General features: G+C 61.3%; 3 protein-coding genes across 5 annotated transcripts in view; 2 read left to right on the plus strand and 1 right to left on the minus strand.

Moving 5' to 3' along the window:
- The first annotated feature begins 84 nt into the window (after window positions 1-84).
- HINT2 (histidine triad nucleotide binding protein 2) lies at window positions 85-1621 on the plus strand. Its single transcript, XM_041407426.1, has 5 exons — window positions 85-147; window positions 875-1033; window positions 1119-1223; window positions 1301-1373; window positions 1478-1621. The coding sequence occupies exons 1-5, from the start codon at window positions 94-96 to the stop codon at window positions 1567-1569; spliced, it is 483 nt and encodes a 160-aa protein (XP_041263360.1). The 5' UTR covers window positions 85-93; the 3' UTR covers window positions 1570-1621.
- Window positions 1622-5677: 4056 nt separating this feature from the next.
- Window positions 5678-8173, plus strand: SPAG8 (sperm associated antigen 8). Of its 3 annotated transcripts, none has more exons than XM_041407433.1 (7): window positions 5678-5792; window positions 6170-6596; window positions 7207-7369; window positions 7459-7504; window positions 7617-7731; window positions 7846-7908; window positions 7992-8173. In XM_041407433.1, exons 1-7 carry the CDS (start codon window positions 5680-5682, stop codon window positions 8139-8141), a joined length of 1077 nt encoding a protein of 358 aa, XP_041263367.1. In that variant the 5' UTR covers window positions 5678-5679; the 3' UTR covers window positions 8142-8173. The 3 variants fall into 3 exon arrangements, with proteins under 3 accessions (XP_041263367.1, XP_041263368.1, XP_041263369.1); XM_041407434.1 differs by having other exon boundaries at window positions 7846-7904; XM_041407435.1 differs by lacking the exon at window positions 5678-5792 and adding an exon at window positions 5797-5861.
- Window positions 8174-8772: 599 nt separating this feature from the next.
- The window catches only part of NPR2 (natriuretic peptide receptor 2), an 11668-nt gene continuing 1004 nt past the window's right edge, over window positions 8773-19436 (minus strand). Inside the window, exons 2-22 of the mRNA XM_041407431.1 lie at window positions 14518-14717; window positions 14320-14433; window positions 13914-14049; window positions 13728-13822; window positions 13511-13643; window positions 13304-13388; window positions 13097-13217; window positions 12511-12585; window positions 12287-12364; window positions 12044-12148; window positions 11710-11781; window positions 11473-11632; window positions 11244-11399; window positions 10996-11164; window positions 10737-10883; window positions 10445-10568; window positions 10248-10316; window positions 9985-10159; window positions 9800-9898; window positions 9616-9707; window positions 8773-9447 (exon numbers count right to left, since the gene is read on the minus strand). Coding sequence (XP_041263365.1) covers window positions 9394-9447; window positions 9616-9707; window positions 9800-9898; window positions 9985-10159; window positions 10248-10316; window positions 10445-10568; window positions 10737-10883; window positions 10996-11164; window positions 11244-11399; window positions 11473-11632; window positions 11710-11781; window positions 12044-12148; window positions 12287-12364; window positions 12511-12585; window positions 13097-13217; window positions 13304-13388; window positions 13511-13643; window positions 13728-13822; window positions 13914-14049; window positions 14320-14433; window positions 14518-14717 — 2459 coding nt within the window. The 3' untranslated portion in view covers window positions 8773-9393. The remainder of the gene's footprint in view (window positions 9448-9615; window positions 9708-9799; window positions 9899-9984; window positions 10160-10247; window positions 10317-10444; window positions 10569-10736; window positions 10884-10995; window positions 11165-11243; window positions 11400-11472; window positions 11633-11709; window positions 11782-12043; window positions 12149-12286; window positions 12365-12510; window positions 12586-13096; window positions 13218-13303; window positions 13389-13510; window positions 13644-13727; window positions 13823-13913; window positions 14050-14319; window positions 14434-14517; window positions 14718-19436) is intronic.

Consider the following 19436-nt stretch of genomic DNA (forward strand, 5'->3'; position numbering starts at 1 on the left):
GAGGGTCGCCCAGATGCCCGGCGTGGTGGCAGGCGGGCGCTTTAAGGGGGCGTGGAGCGGGGCCGGCTGTGTTTCGGGGCGGGAGCGGCGGCCATGGCGGCGCTGCTGGCGCGGGGGCTGGTGCGGAGCGCGCTGCGCCCGGCGCAGGTGGGCGCGGGGGGACGCGGGGATGGGGGGATCCCGGGAAAAGGGGGACGCACCGGGGTGTGCGGGGTAACAGGGGCACCGGAACGGGTCTGCACCATGCTCTCCATTACTTCCACCTTCGGGCAAAGTCCGCGGCGGGCATGAGCGCCGGCCCGCGCACCCCTAGGCCACGGCCCGGGGCCTCGGAGCACCCGTGGGTGTCCCCCCCACCCCAGCCTGCGCCCCCGTGGGCACAGCCGCACCCCCACGGCACAGATCTCTGTCAGGCCCGTGGACAGTCCCGTTAGCCTAGTGAGCACAGCTCTCTTACCCCTGTGAGTGTTACCCCCGTGTGCACCTCCCTGTTGCCCCATGTGGGACCTCCTGTCACAGCCAAGCATCACTCCCATGTGCACCCCACCATCATCCCTGTGTGCACCCCTAGGACACCTGTATGAATCCCATCACTTTCTACATGCATCCCCCATCACATCCCCCATCACCCCATGCATTAGTCCGATCACCCCCACATGCATCCCTCACCCATATCCTAGGGTGCACTCCATGTCACCCCCATGTGCATCTCCCCACGTGTCCCTTGCCACCCCCACGTGCATCCCACCATTACCCCCATGTGCTCCCCTCCATCACCTTGCACTGTTTCCCCACATGCCGCCACCCACCCCCACGGCGGTGTCCTTGTCCTTGCCCCCGGGGGCGCAGGCTGTGAGCCAGGTATGCCCCTCAGCCCCAGCGGTGTGCGTCGGCGCCCGGCAGGCGGGACGGGGAGGTGGGCAAGGCGCAGCAGGCAGCAGCGGCTGGCGAGGAGGCAGGAGGGCAGCCCACCATCTTCAGCAAGATCATCGACCGCACCATCCCGGCCACCATTCTCTATGAGGATGACAAGGTATCTGGGACAGCAGGATCTGTGTCCCCAGCGGGGCAGGGGGACAGACCCTTGGGCTTGGGGCTTACCCTGCTCCCTCTGGTAGTGCCTCGTCTTCCGTGATGTAGCCCCCCAAGCCCCTGTGCACTTCCTGGTGATCCCCAAGCGCCCCATCCCCCGGATCAGCCGCGTGGGTCCCCAGGACACTGAGGTGAGTCCGGAGAGGTCCCTGGGACATTGGTGGTGGGGGTCATACAGAGGTGACCCTGCCACTCCCCTCTCCTTCAGCTGCTGGGGCACTTGATGGTGGTGGCAGCACGCACAGCACAGGCAGAGGGGCTGGCTGATGGCTACCGCCTTGGTGAGTTGATATTCCCTACCGTGCTGTGGGGCAGGACCCTCATTGGTGGTCCTGGGGGGCTGGGGACAAAGGGGGTGGCCTGATCCTTGTACCTCTCCTGACAGTAATCAACGATGGGAAACATGGCGCACAGTCTGTCTACCACCTGCACCTCCATGTGCTGGGGGGGCGGCAGATGGGCTGGCCCCCTGGCTAATGCCCACTACCACTTGCTCTCCAATAAAGCATCTCCTTGGTGGTGACTTCAATGGCTCTGCATTGGGGTGGCTTTTTTTGGGGTGGCTGGCCTGAGCAGGGCAGGGCTGGCCTTCATTGTCACAGCAGTAGAGTTGGTACCCTGCTTTTTGCAGGGGATCTGGGCTCTCCACATACCAACCCCACAGATGAAGCAGAATGGTTTTGTGGGGCTGCCCACAGCTCACAGGCAAAAGGCTCATTTTGGTACTGGGCTGGAGGAGCAGACTGGGTGTCACAAGGTTGTTTCCAAGATGGGGTGTCAGTAGTGCACCACATCTGTTATGAATAAAAATATACCTATTTTTGTTTAAGGTTACAGAGAAAAAAAACGGTGGGACCAGTTGCTGTTAAATTAGCTTAATTGTTAAAGAGTTCTTTAATTACCCGTTAATGATTGGTGATTTAGCCATTGTCCTCCCTGGTGCTTGCCCCGGAGCTACACCTGGACACGCAGCCCAGGAGAATAGGAGTGGCCTGGGACCACGTATGCAAATGAGAAATGCACAGCTACAAAATTTTCCCGTTTTCTTGGAAAACCCCTAAAAACAACGAACCAATATAGAATTGGGGGACCCTAGGTGATGTCTAAGGATGGGCGTGAAGTCCAGTGCCTGCTTGGATCCTTTTTGCTTCACACCCTGACCTCAAAGGATGTTCACTAAGGAGGGGACCCGGAGCGTTGGACTGAAAAGCAGGAATCTGCCAATCTCCCGTGAGGACGCAGTCCCCAGCTCTGCCTGCAGACCAGCGGACAGAGCTGCATCACCCTCCTCCTCCGTGCCACTCTTGGGGACAGCGGCGGCGTGGGCGCGACCCGTCGATTTCTCCCCACCTGAGCTGAATCTCTTTAATAAAGGCATTGAAAAGGAGAAAGATCTCCTGCCCTATTTATGTCAACATCCAGGGCTGCCCACCCAGCCCCACTGCCACCAGCAGCCCCAGCATCCCTGAATGCCCCTGCTCTGCCTCAGGTTTCCCCCCTGACAGCCCCCATGTGTTGCCACCAGAGCTCTGCACTGGACACTGATGTTTCCCTGCTTTTCAAAACCAGTTAATTGCACTAGATTGGTCTAAATGTGCTCAGAGCAGGCTTGTTGATTTCATGTGTACTTCTTGTCCACCCCAGACGGGCCTCTCTGCGAGCTCCCAGGAGGATCATAACCCTGAGCAGAACACAGGGCAGGACAGGCTGTGTGGTGGGTGGACCTGCTGCTCCCTCTATGTACACATACCCGTGCACTCCCCCACACTGCAGCCACTGTACTGCTTGTGTGTGCGCTGCCATGCAAAACTCAACTGCACTGCTCAGCCCAGACCCCCCGGCTGCGCACCTCCGAGGGACACTCACTGTATTGCTCACCCCAGACCCCCCCAAGCGCACACTGAGGAAAGCACATCATACCCTTCGCTAGAGGCCCCACAACCGTGAGCCACCGCGGAAACTGCACACCCAGAGCCCCCTGCACACAAGGGCCCGCCGGCTCCGTGCGCGCCGGGCGCTGTTTACAGGCCTTGACCGCGGTCTGGTGCCTGCACGTGTGCGCGGGCCCCGTGAGGGGAGCACACGCGGGGCTGGGCGCATGCGGCCGCCCGCTCCCTGCCGCGTGCCTCCCGCGCCCGCTGCTCCGTGGCCGGCTGCCGTGGCTATATTTAGTGGCCGGGGCCGGTGCTGGCGCGGTGCACGGCCCACCTGGCACCGCCGTCGGGACCGCCTGGGCCCCCGCCAGCCGCCGCGCAGCGGACCGCAGCCCGCCGGGGAGAATGGCGGCTCTGTTCATCGCCCGGCTCGGTGGCGCTGGCGGCGGGGGGCCCCCGGGAGCTGTGTGGGGGCTGTGGCGGAGCCCAGTCACTTCCCACACATACACACCCAGTATCGTATGGGGAATGTTTTCGGGGTGTAAATGAGCCTTAAAATTGTTGATACTGCTGCTTCCTGCCTCTGAGGCTCAGCGCGGGCTGGGGCCACTTGAACTCAGGACAGCCCTGTCTCGGGGATGTGTACCCCAAAGAGGAGTGGGTGTCCCTGGCGAGGTGGGGACGCTAAAGAGGGGCCAGGGATCCCCAGTCCATCATCCCCCAGGGCTTGCCCAGAGCAGTCCCACAGGGAGTGCTGTACTGGGCACAGGGCACGGGCTGGCACGCGAGCTCGGGGCCAGTCGCCTGCCACGGTGTTTCTTCCTGTGCCAGGTTTATTTTGTCAGTCCCGGAGCAGCGGCAGGGCAGGACAGTGGGCACAGCCCCACGGGGCCGAGGCGGGGGGAGCGGGGGCCGACGGCTGTTTTGGTTCCTCAGCCGGAGAGGATCACAAATGACGCAAGTTCCCAAAAGAGCCGGGCGGGGGGGCTGCGAGGGATGTGTCAGCCGGCGGCGAGAGGCAGCCAGATGTGCTCCAGCAGCTCCAGAGCTGTTGCCCCGAGCTGATGCTGCCAGAGCACAGCCTCACAATGATGCCCCACAGACCACCCCAGGGTGGTTTGCCCCACAGTGGGTGCGCACACCCGGGGTGGCATCACCAGGCTCCCTGTCCCACAGTGTACTTTGGTGCTGTTGGTGTCCCTTCAGTATCCCTCAGCACCCATGCTGCCTAGCCACGAGTAAGCCCACGGGTGTTTGGTGGGGAACCTGGGGATGCTCCTAGGAAGACCATAAGGGGATGCAAGCTGGGGCAGGATCCCCAAGCTGCCACCCCTTCAGCATGAGCTGGCATAGGGGTACACCTCAAGGACCACCACAGGGCCCATGGCTGAACATGGAGGCACGACCAGCAACATGCAACCCAGAACCGTCACAGAGAGCTGCCAGCCCTGGGAGCAGCCTGGCACCAACCCCTCACCAGGGGCAGCAGGGCTGATGTGGCCCCAGCATGGGGAATCCATGAGATGAGCTTGGGACACGTCTCCCATTTCTCCCTCCTCCTTACAGCTGTGTAGCAGATGGGCTTGGAGGAGCCCCTGCTTGGCACGGGGCCGAGGGCCCGCAGGGAGGAGCGGTTCCCAGTGGGGGCCCCCCCCGGCCCGCCGAGGCCAGAAGGACCGAGCACATCCCCGGCCAGGAAAAACAGAGGCCCCAGCGTGGAGCGCACGGTGCCCCGTCGGCGCACACCGCAAAGTGCTGGAATAACAGCCCTCGCTCTCGAGCCCGCCGCCTGCTATCAAAGAGCCCTTCTTCTCCTCGGCCTCTGCAGGGATGGGGCCGGGGGCCCATCGAGGGCTGGTGGTGAGAGGAGGCTGCTGCTCCACGCTGGCAGGCACGGGCTGCACCCAGCCAGGCGCCGGGTACGTCCCACCCCATCACCCTAGGGCAGCTGGGGGTCCCTGGGGCAAGCGGGCACATTCCAGTGCCAGGACCAAGCAGTGTGGCGGTCACTTGGGTCAAGTCGTGGGGAGCGGCGTGCCCTCAGGAGCCCTGGGCACGTCCCTCCTGCTGCCCCAGTGGGGCTGCGCTGGCTCTGCCAGGTACCGTGCACCCCTGAGAGCCCCTGTGGCTAGCTTGGCCCTAAGTGGTGGCCCCAGAGCACTGGGGCAAGATGGCACGGGGTACATGGACCCCAGAGGTGGGGACAGCCCTGATCCTGTAGTGCAGCGCAGGCACCTCTGTGTCCTTGCAGCCCTGTGCCCCCATCCCCGACATTACCATCCCGCTGCACTCCCGTGCCCCACACAGCCCTGTCCCCCCGTGTCCCTGTACCCCCTGCCCCACACAGCCCCGTCCCCGCACCCCCTGCCCCACACAGCCCCGTCCCCCCGTGTCCCTGCACCCGCGGTCCCACACAGCCCCGTGTCCCGCACCGCACCCCCTCACGCCGACTGCGACCTCGCCCCGCCCACTCCTTCTAGACCACGCCCATTATCCGTTTGACTAATCCACTTGCCCCGCCTAGTTTGCGGCACGGCCACGCCTCCTCCGGGTCTCTCCGCCAATGGGAGGAGCGCGCGCGGCTCCTCCCCCCCCGGGGGCGCGGGCGCCGTGCACCGTCTCCATGGAGAGAGGCGCGTCCCGCCGCGCTCGGGTCTCTCCGCCAATGGGAGGAGCGTGCGCGGCTCCTCCCCCCCCAGGGGGCGCGGGCGCCATGCACCGTCTCCATGGAGAGAGGCGCGTCCCGCCGCGCGCACGCGCCATGGAGCCGGGAGCCGGCTGCGCCGGCGGGTGCGGCCCAGGCTGTGGGCAGCGAGAGCCCTTGGGGTAACCCGGTGGGGAGAGTCGGGGGCAGGGGCTGCCGAGCGCTAGGGGCCACGGGGGAATGACAAGATGGTGGGTCCGGCCTGTGGGGAGGGGGCTGAGCCCAGGCAGGGGGTGGGAAGCCTGTTGCTGCTGGAGGTCAAGGGGACAGAAGGGAGTGACGGAGGGGGAGACCCCTCCAGATGACAGGCCCAGCAGCAGGCACTGTCCCCCAAAAGGAGAGGAATCCCATGCCCCTTGCCCCAGTGCGGTGACACTGCAGAGGAGCCGGGGTCGGGACGCTGGCTGTGCCGGTGGGGGCTGGGGACATGGCTGGGGACATGGCTGGCAATGGCGGATGCGCCGCGCTGCCTTTCTTCAGGGTCTGTTCGCACCTGCAGGGGCGCTCTGAGAAGCCGTGTGGATCCCAGATGCCATGGGGAGAGGCCGCCGTGGGTCCAGGGGGACGAGCCCCTGCCTGGGGTGCCTGTGGAGAGGCTCCCCTGCTGCGGGGAGACGCCGACAGCCACCACCAAGAGGCTCCAGGAGACGTCAGACATAGCCAAGCCCCCCCAGGAGATAGCAGACACGGATGAGCCGCCTACTGTGGCCTTACCAGTTGTGCCCAGCAGGGTACCATCCCCAGAGAGTGGGAAGGATCCCTCTGGGATCAAGCTGCCTCCCTGGCTTGGAAAGTGGGGGACCAGCCCCGAGGAGGAGTCCCCCACCACAATGCCGGCGCTGCCCCCTATCCCACCCCTGCCAGCAGAGAAGCCCAGCCAGTCGGTGCCCCAGCGGAGCCGTGTGACCCATGACTGGCACAAGGAGGTAACTCCATAAGGAAAAATGCCCCTCAGAGTTGGCCCCATCGTGTCCCACATGCTGATCTTGTGAAGCTCCCTGCTCCTGGGCAGACACATGTCTTTAAATAGCCACCCGGACGACCTTGAGCCCAGCAGGATAGAAAAGGGATGAAACTCAATAGCACAAAAGGCACAGGCAGGCACGTGGGGAGTAACAGTAAGGCAGGAGGGGAGCTGGGATCTCGCTGCTGGGAAGCACGAGCTGTGTGTGGTGGCTCATCACAGTGACGTGGGGTTGCCTGCTTGGGCAAGCCAAGTTGGGGGGCACCTGATGGACCAAACTCTGCCACAGCCTGGGGACTCCATGGGTTGTTGTAAGAGCTCGTGCCCAGGGGCAGTCTGGGCACCCAGGTGCTTGGGACTGCCATACAAGGCTGGCTGACCTCCACCAGGCAGGACAGGTCAGCCATGCCCAAACTGTATCCCTGCTCCAGCTTTCCCAGGCTTCTGGCCAGAAAGCTCACAACACCTCCTTACGGCTTATGCCTCTAGGTCTATCAAAAGCCAGGAGTGGGCATGGGGAAGTGCAGCATGTGCTCCTGCCTCCTTCCACAGCCCCCACTGTCCATCCCCAGGTACTTGTGGATCCCTTGGACTCTCGGCCAGGGAAGGATTTGGGCAGTGAGGACTTCCAGCATGGCTACCATGGACTGCCGATCCACCAGTTTCTCTCCTCACTCACTGACAGCTCCCCCCCGAAGGACTGCCCACCCCTCAGGGCCATGCTGCTGGGGCAAGGTGAGGCTGACCCCAACAAGTCATGTGCACCCCAAAAAGGCAGCAGGGGAATCTTAGTTGGGAGGCTGATGGCACCTTCCTCTCTGCAGGGCAGCGGAAGGCTACATTGGCATCCATGCTCTACGAGAAATACAGGCAAGCCTGCACTCCCACATGAGACCCCCTCTTGGGGCTGTGTCCCAGAGAAGGGGACCTGGGGAGGCAGGGAACCCAGAGCTGAGAGGTGCGGGATCTGCTCTGACTGCAGTAAGGAGACAGAGGAGGAGATCCGTCCGCGCCCGAAGCGCATGGAATCTATCTCCACCACGCACCACGACTACCGTGCCATGGGTTTCCAATCCACACCCCAGCCCACCACCCAGGTACAGGCAGTAGACATCCCCCCGCCAGCTTGCAGCAGCCTCCAGGGAGGCAGCAAGGCTCTTGTCCTGCTGAGCATGCCATCCCCTCCGGCTCACATTTTGCTTCCACTGCAGCATCACAATTACTTAACGGAACAGCCAACCAGCTTCTGGCTGGAGCAAGCCCGTGGAATGCCGGTAAGGCCCCCACCACCCTGTCCTGTCACCACTCTGGGAGTCTCAGCTGCTGACAGAGACCTCTCCAATTCTCTCCTCTCCAGGGTGTCACTGCCCTCTTCGGCAGAAACATTCCCTTCAAGAGGAATGCAGACTTCTCCACTCCCATTACCATGTACTTAGGGCATCCTGAGCCCTTCAACCTCTGTGACCCTTATGACCCCCTGAGCAGACAGCTCCAGCCCCACAAGTAATAAAAAACAAGGGCACACAGGTGGTCCCAGCATCTTTGCCTACCCGAAGGCTGTCCTCAAGCTGAATGTTTGGACGGGGAGCACTCTGTCCCTGGGATCTCAAATCCCATGAGAGCATGAAGCAAAATGGAAAACCCTTCAGCCCTGCTGCAAGTCACTGTTGACCCAAAACACACTGTGGTCCCAAGATTTCCTCCTTAGGCATGGAGGCAGAGCCCCTGGCACAGCCCCTTCCCCCGGGACACGTCCCCTCCCGGTGCACGCAGTGGGTGACACGCAGCCGTTGTTCCAGTCCCCAGGCACAGGTGTGTTCCAATAAGAGGCGGCAGCAGGGCGGCCAGAGCATGAGCTCAGAGGAACGCACTGCAGCCCTCACGCCAAAGCAAACCCATGGCAGCCCTGCCTTCCCAGCACCGCCCAAGCCCTCAACAGCCGCTGCTGCGACCGCCCAGCACTGGCTCCCCATGCCCACACTCCTGCCCTACACCGCAGACAGACCCCTGGGATACGATCTCTTGGGATGTTTCAGGCAGCTGTCGCCAGCCCAGGCTGAGTTCCATATTGGTGTTCCCCCGGCCTCCCTCCCCACTTGGCATGCTGGGGCAGAGTGAAGTAGAGGCCACAGGACAGATGGATCTGGGGAAGTTTGTATTTCAACAAAATAGTTGCAGCGAGTCCTATATTTACACCTGGAGGAGGGATGGGTATTTACATGACCCGGTGGGGTTATATACAGGGGAAGGGGAGACTGAGGAGGGGGGCAGCTGCGGCATTGAAGCCTGACCTGGCCAAGGAGTCAGTCTTGGCAGGAATCCCCATTTCCCCCCACCCCAGGGAGGGGTTGACATGGGCACAACTTCTGCTGGGGGCCAGGTACTGAAAAGAGACGGCAAAGTGCCCTGCGGGGCAGCCAGGCCCCGGAGAAGCTCAGAGCCAGCTGAGCCACAGGGGAGAGGGCAGGGGTGGCAGACCTCAGAGGGTGAGGGAATACAAGGTCTCCTGGGCTGGATGAGGACTGGTTACCCCACTCCAGCAGAGGCTGTGGGGAAGGTGGGCTTTGCTGGTGCTGATGGAGGGGAGCAGACGGTGCTGTGGCCGCTGCTCCACCTTGCCCAGGCCCTGCTGAAGCAGGGGGGCTGCAGAGAGGTGGATGCAGTGATGGGGGGGGATGCCGGTGCATCCTGGGGCACTGGAAAGCACTGGTGGCCCCATTGAGCTGGGGGCTTTGCCACAGCCACTGGGCTCAAACGACTTAAGGGTCTTTCCTCTCGCCCAGCAGCCAGTATGTCCGCATCTTTCCCTTGCCCTGGAGGCAGAGGTGAGCAAGTTAGACCCTGCCTGTCCCTGGAGCTGCTTCTTGGGTGTCATCCCCAGCACTGAGAGCAACAAGGGGTCCCAGCCCCAACCCACCTCCCCCTCACACTTCCCTGTGGTTGGAAGGGCTGGTACTCCAGTGGCATCACTGTGCCCTCACCTTCATTTCCACATCGCCACGCAGCTCCAGCTCAAAGCAGCCGAACTCATCCAGGACTTCTTTGGTGGCAGATGAGACATGGATCTTTAGGGCTGAGTAGCACAGAGGAGCAAGAGAGACATGGCTGGGTACCATGGGAACAGGACACACCCCATGGCTCTGTACTTCAGCTGCCCTGGCTTACCCTGGCCATTGGATTCCATGCGGGATGCGGTGTTAACCGTGTCCCCGAAGAGGCAGTACCGTGGCATTTTCAGACCCACCACTCCAGCGCACACGGGACCTGCAGGCACAGAGGCACTCGGGGATGCTGCAGGGCAGGCAGGTGGGTGGGCAAGCACCCCCCAGCTGGCTGGCATGGGGGCTCACCAGTGTGTATGCCGATGCGCAGGTGGAGCTGGTCATTGGGACGATGACGGATCTTGAAGGTTTTGACAGCCTCGAGCAGGGCCAGGGCCATACGGACAATCTCACGGGCATGCAGCTTCCCATTGCGCACCGGCAGCCCCGAGACCACCATGTAGGCATCCCCGATGGTCTCCACCTGTGGGGGCAGGGGGGACAGGTACAGCCTGGACTCCTTGCTGCCTGCCTCACTCTGGGGGACTGTGCGTGCTCACCACACCACTCACCTTGTAGACGTCAAAATTGTCAATAATGGCATCAAAACAAGTGTAGAGATCATTCAGCAGCATCACGACCTGGATGGAACAAGGGGGTGTGTGCATCTAGGAGAGGACACGTCCCCCCAAGCCCAGGGATGGCACTGCCAGGGTGTGAGACCTCCACCATCCCCACAGAGGTGCTGCCCCCCAGGTCGTGCTCTCACCTGCATGGGAGTGCTCTCTGCCGAGAGGGCGGTGAAGCCCACGATGTCACTGAAGTAGATGGTGACACTGTCGAAAGCCTCAGCCCGTACTGTCTCACCACGCTTCAGCTGCTCTGCCACGGAACTGGCAAGGATACTGGTGAGCTCCACCCCAAACCTGCTGTTCCCCCTGCAACCCTTGCCCCACACCAGCATGGAAAGCTGGCAAGGGACCCCATACTTGCACAGCAGCAGGTGCATGCTGAACCCATGCCAACCCTCAGCCCCACACCCCCTTGTGTCCCCCTCTCACTGGGGCAGAATCTGGTAGAGGAGGTTCTCGGCCTTGCGCTTCTCCTCCAGGTAGGCCTGTGTCCTCTCTTCCACCAGCTTCTCCAGGTTGTTGGCATACTGTTCCATGCGTGACAGCAGGTTGTCCAAGATGCTGGTGCTTCCCTCCCTGACAGGGCGCAGTCAGTTGGCACTGCAGGAAGAGGTGCCCCCCAACCACCACCCCCATGGCTGTCCCCACTCCCACCCAGGGCCACCATCCCCACGTGCCAACCACCCACTTGTTGAATCTACGGATGAAGATCTTGATCTGGCTGAAGTCAGGACGCTCGGCCGGCTCCTGCGCCCAGCAGCGTTCCATCAGCACTGCCAGCTCCTCGCTGTGCACCCCGATGTCGATGGAGGGGCGGAAGAAGGGCTTCTGGCTGTTACGCACCTTCTGCACGATCTCTGCCGGGGTGTGGCCAACAGTGAGCACCAGACTTCCATGGTGGGGCAGGACCTCCACACACATGCTCTCCATCCTCACCTTTAGGGCTCAGGTCCATGCCCTCGATGTAGAAGGGGCCATTGCGCAAAGCAACCTCCTGCACGATGATGCCGAAGCTGTAGACATCAGCTTTCTGCATGCCCGGGGTGGGCAGGTGTCCCTTCTGCAGCAGCTCTGGGGCTGTCCACAGCTTCTCTGGTGGGACAAAGCAATGGAGCAGTGAGATAGGGCCACCCCATCCTGCTGGTCCTCCCAGGTAGGCACTCACTGGCATAGAGTGCATGTGTGTCCTCATTGTCGCTGGGCGAGCGGAAGCTGGCCAGGCCATAGTCGGTGATCTTCAGCACGAAGCGGCTGTCCACCACGCAGTTGGATGACTTGAGGCTGCCGTGGTGGCCAATGATGCTGTTGTGCAGAAAGGCCATTCCCTGGGACAGATGGATGCAGTGAAGCTCATATCTTTCAGGCGCCTCTCCCCATCCCCTCACACCCCTCAGCTGGATACCTTGACAATGTCATTGATGAGGGAGTAGCGAAACATCCAGTCCAGGTTGATGCTCTCATTCTCCAGGACATCCTGCGGTAGCACATTGAGTAGACCCCACCAAGCACCCAGGTCGTGGTGATGGCAGCCTCACCAAGTGCCCAGCTCAGGGAATCTGCAGCACCCACCCCCACCCCTCCACTGGCCTCTGACACCTGCTTGGACAGCTCAGCTGTGAGCATTACTGGGAGGGCTCAGGTGGCCACCAGCATCCACAGCCCTGTCCACAACATGCAGACCAGCTAGGTCACCAGGAATGTCTAAGTGTCACCTGCAGTGTCCCAAGCCCCGCTACCTGCAAGCTGCCCCGTGGGCAGTACTCAGTGATGATGCAGATGTTGGGGGGGTCGATGCATGCCCCGATGAAGCGGGTCAGGTGGTTGAACTGGATGTCTCGCATCTGCAGATGGAAGTGGTCCCAAGATAGTCTTGAGGTCAAAGGGCATGAGCTGCTGCCCCTGCTACCCTCCCACATGCCCAGGACCAATCCCTGCACTCCCAAGCAGGTTGCCCACCCTAGCCCAGACCTCAAACCTACATGCTTTAGCTCGAAGAGCACCTGCCGCGTCAACTCGATGCGCTTCTTGTTGATGTGCTTAATGGCCACAACATTGCCCTGCAGTGTTTGGGAAGGGGAAAAGGTCAATGTCCACTGTATGAATTTGTGAAGGGAAGGAAAGTGCCAATACCCTGCAGAATGGGGGTGTAGCCAAGTGGGAGCATTTCAGTGGGAGGGCTCAGCTCCCTGCCTGCTGCACTGACCTTGAAGTGGCCGGTGTTGGCGAAGATCTGGTACTTGCCATGAGTGGTCATCAGGGAGCCATAGCTGGAGCCACGCTGTGGGAAGGAGGGGATTAGGGAGAGGAACCCTGGGATGGAGGGATGACCTGCACCAATGGAGCAGAGCAGGGACATCCAAAGTGTGCAGGGGATGGTGCAGGATGGGCTCTAAGGACAAGCTCTGCAAGCTCAGTAGGAAAGAAGAAGACTCCAGGATGAGGCACTGCACAGAGTGTAGGACATGGACAAGGTATGTCTGTAGGGGATGGAGGGAAACATAGGGGCTTGATGAAGTACGATGCTGTATAGAGGGTTCAGGGCTGTGTAGAGGAAGGATCTACTGTGGCTCTGCAGGGGATGGAAACTCATGCCAGAGATGGATAGAATAAGTCTCTATAGGGAATGGAGAGCTATATAAGGATGAAGGGTTGCGTTGAGGAGAGATTCAGTGGGGCTACGGCTCTGTAGGAAACAGAGGGTCATGAAAGGGATCAACAGGGAGGGGTGTCCTGCAGGGAGAGAGGGCAGCACAGCAGCAGGGTGGTGCTTCAGGGATGGCTCCCCTCACCAGGGACAAAGTGAGCCGGCTCCCCGCTGCCTTGTGGTACCGCTCAGGACTTCCAAACTGCAGCTCATCCCAGCGGATCCTCCAGAGCATGCTGGCAAGCTCCTTCTCCAGCATCAGCTTCCTGGGGGACACACAGGGGTCAGGCCCCCATCCCCTCTGCCCTGCCTGCCTGCCTGCCCATCAGACAGAGGTTCCCCCAGTCCTGACCTGAAGATGAGGAAGCTGGAGATGCCAAACATGACGAAGGTGAGGCCAGTGCCCAAAGCCACGATGGCCAGCATAGAGAGGGGGGCTGCAGGCAGGGGAGGATATGTCAGTGTGGTCTGACATATCCTGGCTATGACAGCCAGACTGACATGCACCCGTACGTAAGCTTGCTGGGGTCCAAGGGATGTGGGGACCCAGGACACCCACTTTTATCACAGGAGGGGTCATCCACATCAAAGACACAAGGAGGGTTGTCCAAGGGGGGAGCCCCCTTCACCCAGGGGATGGGTCGTCCCAGCCAGTGGATTTGCTTCTCCACACCCGAGTAGTGTCCCACCACCTAAGGCAGGCAGAGAGAGATGAGGCCACCCCCAGACTCCACCATCCCATGCCCCAATCCCAGCCAGGGGGAACCTCCCCACACCTCATACTGCCCGGTCTTGGGGTCACTCATGGCCCATAGGTTGAAGTCAGTGTCCCGGTCATTGTTGCTGTCCATGCTCACAAGCCCTGTGACGCCTGTGGGAAAATTAAGATGCAGGTGGGATGGGGACTGAGTTCCACTGCCCCCACGGCACCCACAACCCAGCTTCCCCCATCCCAGTGTTACCCTGGAACTTGCGGTCCCGCATCTTCTCGATGATGTGGGTGGCGTTTTTCTTGGAGCCGCCCTCACGCAGAGTCTCATTCAGCACCATGGCGTACAGCAGCATCCCATCATAGAAACACCCCGCCACCAGGTTCATCTGCCAGGGGGAATCTGAGCACACCCACAGCCACACACACAGGAGCATCCCAGAACCTTCACACTAGGACCATGCACCCACCCACTGCCCCATAACCACTCTGGGGTCAACATGCACCCTGCAGGGATGGCAGTGCCTGTGGCTGTTCCCACCAGGGATGACCCCTCTGGCACTGTCTGTGGCTGTGTCCCACCCTCTGCATCCTGGTGAGGTGCCTCAGACCCGTGTGAAGGGACCCCACCACCCCAGCATGCAGGGGGACTCACTCACCAGGGAGTAGTTGAGCTGCACCCCAAATTTCTGCTTAGCTCGCAGGATGAGCTGGGTTTGGAAATGCTGGTACTCAGGGTTTTGGGGCTCGTAGTAGGTGATCACCAGCACCATCTGCAACCAAGCACAGCACCCTGGTTCACACACCTGGGCCAGGCTGGGGAGGTTTCTGTCCCCAGGCAGGTGGGCAGAGCTCACCTGGAAAGCCTCACGCAGTCCTGAGTCCTGGCCCGGGCTCTCCTGCCAGGGCTTGAAGGGGTCACGGGCAGAGTCGCCCCGCAGGCTCTCCCCGAAGACATCCAGGTAGAAGAAGACGTAGTCGCCATTGGTGAGGTTCTCCTGTTGCGCCAGCTGCATGATCTGCCGCAGCATCTCTGGTGGCCCACAGAGATACACCACTGCCAGAGAGAGGCAGAGGCTTCAGCGGGGCAGGGACACCCCACTGCACCCCAGGCACACAGCCAGGAATGGGGCAGGTGGGGCAGAGCAGCCCCGGGAGCGCTGGGAGGCTGCGGGGGCGATGGAGCAGGCAGATGGGGCAGTGCTTGGCTCACCGCCTCCCTGCGACCCATGGCCAGAGCCACAGCCCCTGCTGGCACAGACCCACTCCTACCCCATCAATCACTTTGGACTGAAGGGGGAGAGGGAAAAACTTGCTCGAAATCATGAGGTGAATAGACCCCACACACCCTGATGCAGCCAAAGCCAGCCAGAGGATGTCTCCCCCCCGCATCAGCTGCCGGGCTGCTCCATGCCAGCCCTAGCCACGGAATCAGGGGGGCTGGGAGAGGCACTGGAGCCGTGCGCCGGAGGCCCCTGGGGAACCCGGGCTGTGGAATGGGACAAACCCATGTTTGGGTTCGTGGCCGGCTGTCTGTGCGGCAGGAATGCGCAGGTTCCCAGATTCCAGCACCTTCGGCGGCCGCTAATTGGAAACAGAGCATCTCGCCGGTGTGACCCACACGGCAAGGGGGTGCCCGGGCCCCGTCAGGACGTCCCACCTGCCCCCACCGTCTGCTGGGGGCTCGGCCAGCCCCCATGGGATGCCCACCCAAGGGCTGTGTGGGGCCGGCACGCCGCTGGCGCAGGGCATCACAGGCTACGGGGACGGGCGCCTGGAAGTGTCCGAACCCCCCGAGCAGGGGCCCTCCGTGCCCTTGCTGAGGATCCTGACACTGCCTCCTCCCTCCCCCCGGAAAACCAGGGCCCCCGCTCCAGCCAGTCTGGCTGGGAACCCGGGATTGAGCAACGGAGGAGGCGGCGGCAGCGGGTGCTGGAGGAATGTCACGCTTGGGCGCTGGCCCCGGCACACAGCTCTTCTGCATGGGGCCCAGCGCCCCGGCTGGACACGGGGAGTGGCGGCGATGGGGACAGCAGGGAAGCGCCGCACTCCGGGAAGGGGTCTCTGCTGCTGGAAGGCACCCAGCCATGTGGGCAGCAGGGCTGGCAGCGTCACCCACGGGGAAGAGACCCAGCACAGCCACCTCGGGCACAGGGAATCCACAGCAATGTGGGGAGCTGCTCCTGGGCACGGGGGAGGGAGAAATCACAGCACCGTGGGCTGTGTGTGAGCAAGAGCCTGCTTCAGGGTTTGAAATGGTTCCCTCTGAATGCTGCAATACTTCAAATAAACACTCTTGGCTTCTCCATTAGTGGAGTCCTGCATCAAGATATGTCCCCAGATTTCTCATCCAGGGTGGACAGCTCAGCACCTCCCCAACACACAGAGCCTGAGGGTTCCCCCAAGGACATAGATGGGACCCTCCCCATCACACTGCAGCCACCAAGAAAAGGCAGCCACAGGGGCTGGGGAGCCACAACAGCTGGTGGCAGATGGTGGGGCACTGCAGGCAGCCAGCCCCTGCGGCGGCAGTCCTGCATCAAGATATGTCCCCAGATTTCTCATCCAGGGTGGACAGCTCAGCACCTCCCCAACCCTCAGCCTGAGGGTTCCCCCAAGGACATAGATGGGACCCTCCCCATCACACTGCAGCCACCAAGAAAAGGCAGCCACAGGGGCTGGGGAGCCACAACAGCTGGTGGCAGATGGTGGGGCACTGCAGGCAGCCAGCCCCTGCGGCGGCAGCGAAAGCCTGCCTGGTCAAAGGCCACCAAGCAAGGGGATGGACGGCGCCTAGCCGGCTCCCTGGGGACAGGCTGCATGAGCTGTGCAGAAGGAAGGGTCAGTGCTTGGGGCTCTCCCTGAGGCAGGCAGCTGCCTCCAGCTGGCAGATTCCTACATGGCCAGCAGCGCCTTCGGGGGCTCACACATGCCCCAGGGGCCAGCAAATGGCCAAAGGCAGCCTCAGCATCACCCAGGACAAGGGGAATGAGGTTCTGCAAGGTTGGAGTGTATCCAGACCCCTGACATTTATTTAGGGGGTGTATCTGGTGTAGGTGGCAGAGTGCCAGGTCCCAGGAAAGGGGCAAGACCACGAGCATGCAGATGAGGTGGCAGAACACTGCCTGACCCCTGCAAGATGGAAGACAACCCTGAAATGAGGGCAAATCCCAGGTTCAGGCAGAAAATCCCAGTTTCAAGCAGTCCCACCAGCACAGGGCACTGCAGCACAGAGACCATGGTCCTGGCCCAGGGAGAGTGCAGGGGTGAAGACTAAATGCACTCCCCTCCAGCAGCACCATCCAGCCATCTCCCCAGGCAGGGCACCTGGGCTTTTTGCAGGCAGATGCTGCGGTAATTCCCTCAATCACAGCTCTAATTATATCAGTGCTTTTGCAAATGGCAGGAGAGACGTGGGCCCCTGCACGTCGCCCAGGCACCAGTGAGAGGGGCAATCCCACCCCCCCTCGTGCCCGCTCATTAGACCTGTGAATGTCAAGAACCAGCAGCGCTAGGGATGTGTGGAGGGGCAGGGAAGCAGCTTTCTCTAGGAAATGTTCACCAAACTCCTGCCCATGACTTGGGAGAAGGAAGGTGATGCCAACAGGGATGATACATGGAGTTATTGCAGGTCATGGACATGAATGCAGCTGAAGACCCTGCTTCTATCTCCCTGCCATTCCATGCAGGAGTCCCAACCCCTGGGACAGCCCTGCAAGTCTCCATTACCTGCCTCACACACCTACAACCACCTCCGTAGCCCTGAGCACCCACCTCTGTGGGGCCAAGCACTCAGCCCCACATCCTGGTGCCATGTCTGAGCTGTGGCCAGAGAGGCTCAGACCCTCTCAGCACCCCTGCCCATGGCAGGGGAATGGAACTAAATTATCTTTAAGTCCCTTTCAACCCAAGCCTTTCCATGGTTCTGTGATACTATGACGCCAGCTTAGAAAGCCCTTGGGTCTCTACCCATGCCTGGCCTTCTCCCCCAGCAGCCATGACCCCCTGCCTGCTCCAGGAGGGATTGATTCCCATTGGGGTGATTTATGGCACCAAGATGGAAACGTTGATGGGAATCACTGCTTTCAGCCCTTCTCCCTGCAGAGTCCTTTGCCCTCACCTCATAAGAAGCTCCAAACCCCATGGCTGGTGATGGCACACACAAGAGCTCCCATTCCAGTGGCGCAGCCAGGGCATGCTCACTCCATGGACTCAGCCTCACTGGCCTCAGTCCTGACGGGAACCCAGTGCAGCACCCCAGAGTACCTCCCCACTGCAGCCTGGTCCTGCCCAGCCTTGGACACAAGTCCTGCTGGCCCATCTGGCTCCACTTATCTGGGCTAGATGTCCTTCCTAATGACACAGCATCTCAGAATCCATTAAGAAGCATTGCAGAGTGGCTGACTCCAGGATTGATACACCCTGCTCATCAATAATGAAAGAGCATCAGGCTGCCCTTGCTCTCCAGCTGCCTCTGTAAGCCCCTCCATTTCCTCCCGCTCCCAATATAGCTGCTCTCCTGGGGCACTCGCAAGGCACCAAATTGATTTATCCCTCCATCAGCAGGGTGGGGCAATCACAGCCCCATCCTGGCAGTGCAGCAGGGAAAAGGCACAGCCTGGGGTGCCCAGGTGCCACTCTGGGGGGCTCTGCCTGAGCACAGCACAGCCACCTAGGTATGGTGGCACCATGGTTCTCTAGGTATGTAACCACAGCTGATGCTGTCCTCCAGAGAGCCACATCCCCTCCATCACCTTCAGCCTCCAAGGACATGCCTGGGTCACCCTGATCCTGCTAACACAGAGGGTGGGGTGGTCCCACAGGCTGTTCCCCTCACGGCACATATCCCACCAAGCAAGCTGGGGGTCTGCCCCAGCTCTTGCTGGCGAAGGTTGACTGGACTGGGGGCCTGGGAGGGAGACACTATGCCCCCTCCTCCTGCTGCATCCTGGCCCCTCCACTGACACAGGGTTTGGTCTGGGAAGGGGCTCAAGTTCTGTCTTGTCCCCTGTGAACTCACCTCCTGTGCAGGTCCTGCTGCTCCCCCAGCCCCACTGCGACAATATGTGCTCAATCCTCACTGCACCCCACACAGAGCTCATTTTCCCCACCCTCCCTGTGTCCCACAGGGGTCTCCCACTGTGTCTCCAGCCCTCCTTGTGCTCCACAGGGGTCCCACTCTCCCTTTGGCCCCTTGCCATGCCCTACCACAGGTATCACTCTGTCCACTCCCTGCTGCACCCACGAGTCCCACCAGATCCTTCTTCCCTTGCCGTGCCTCGCATGGGCACCATTTTGCTCTCGACCCCTCACAAGTCCCACTGTGTCCTCAGACCCTCATGGTGTCCCACAAAGGTGCCACTGTCTCCTTGGACTGTTGCTGCACCCCACACGATCACACTCTGTTCCCATCCCCTTGCTGTGCCCCACACGTATCTCACTGCCCTCTCCGACACTTGCTGTGCCCTCTGTGGATCTCCATTGTCCCTGAATCCCTTGGTGTGCCCCAAACAGGTCCCACTGCCACTCCTGGTCCCTTTTTGCGCCAGACATGCATCCCACCGTATTCCCAGTCCTCTGCTGTGTCCTGCAGCAGTCCCACTGTATCCTCATCCCCTCTCTGTGCCCCAGATGTGTCCTGCTGTTCCCTTAACCGCTTGCTGTACCCTACATGTCGTCCACAGTACCCCAGTCCCCTTGCTGCACCCCATCCTTCCCCCTACTGTGCCCCAGACGGGTCCAATGCCCCCCCCCCAATTTGCATAGCAGAAATGAC

This window comes from Onychostruthus taczanowskii, unplaced genomic scaffold, assembly GCF_017590055.1.
Source record: "Onychostruthus taczanowskii isolate IOZ18803 unplaced genomic scaffold, ASM1759005v1 scaffold261, whole genome shotgun sequence".
Classification (NCBI taxonomy): Eukaryota; Metazoa; Chordata; class Aves; order Passeriformes; family Passeridae; genus Onychostruthus; species Onychostruthus taczanowskii.

Excerpts from the sequence above, each read along its gene's own strand:
- SPAG8 (XM_041407433.1), top strand. The coding sequence starts at position 5,680 with ATGCACCGTCTCCATGGAGAGAGGCGCGTCCCGCCGCGCGCACGCGCC. Across the intron at positions 7,370-7,458 it reads GGCCATGCTGCTGGGGCAAG|GGCAGCGGAAGGCTACATTG; the intron begins GTGAGGCTGACC and ends TCCTCTCTGCAG. Across the intron at positions 7,732-7,845 it reads CACCCCAGCCCACCACCCAG|CATCACAATTACTTAACGGA; the intron begins GTACAGGCAGTA and ends CTTCCACTGCAG.
- HINT2 (XM_041407426.1), top strand. The coding sequence starts at position 94 with ATGGCGGCGCTGCTGGCGCGGGGGCTGGTGCGGAGCGCGCTGCGCCCG. Across the intron at positions 148-874 it reads GCGCGCTGCGCCCGGCGCAG|CCCCAGCGGTGTGCGTCGGC; the intron begins GTGGGCGCGGGG and ends TATGCCCCTCAG. Across the intron at positions 1,224-1,300 it reads TGGGTCCCCAGGACACTGAG|CTGCTGGGGCACTTGATGGT; the intron begins GTGAGTCCGGAG and ends CCTCTCCTTCAG.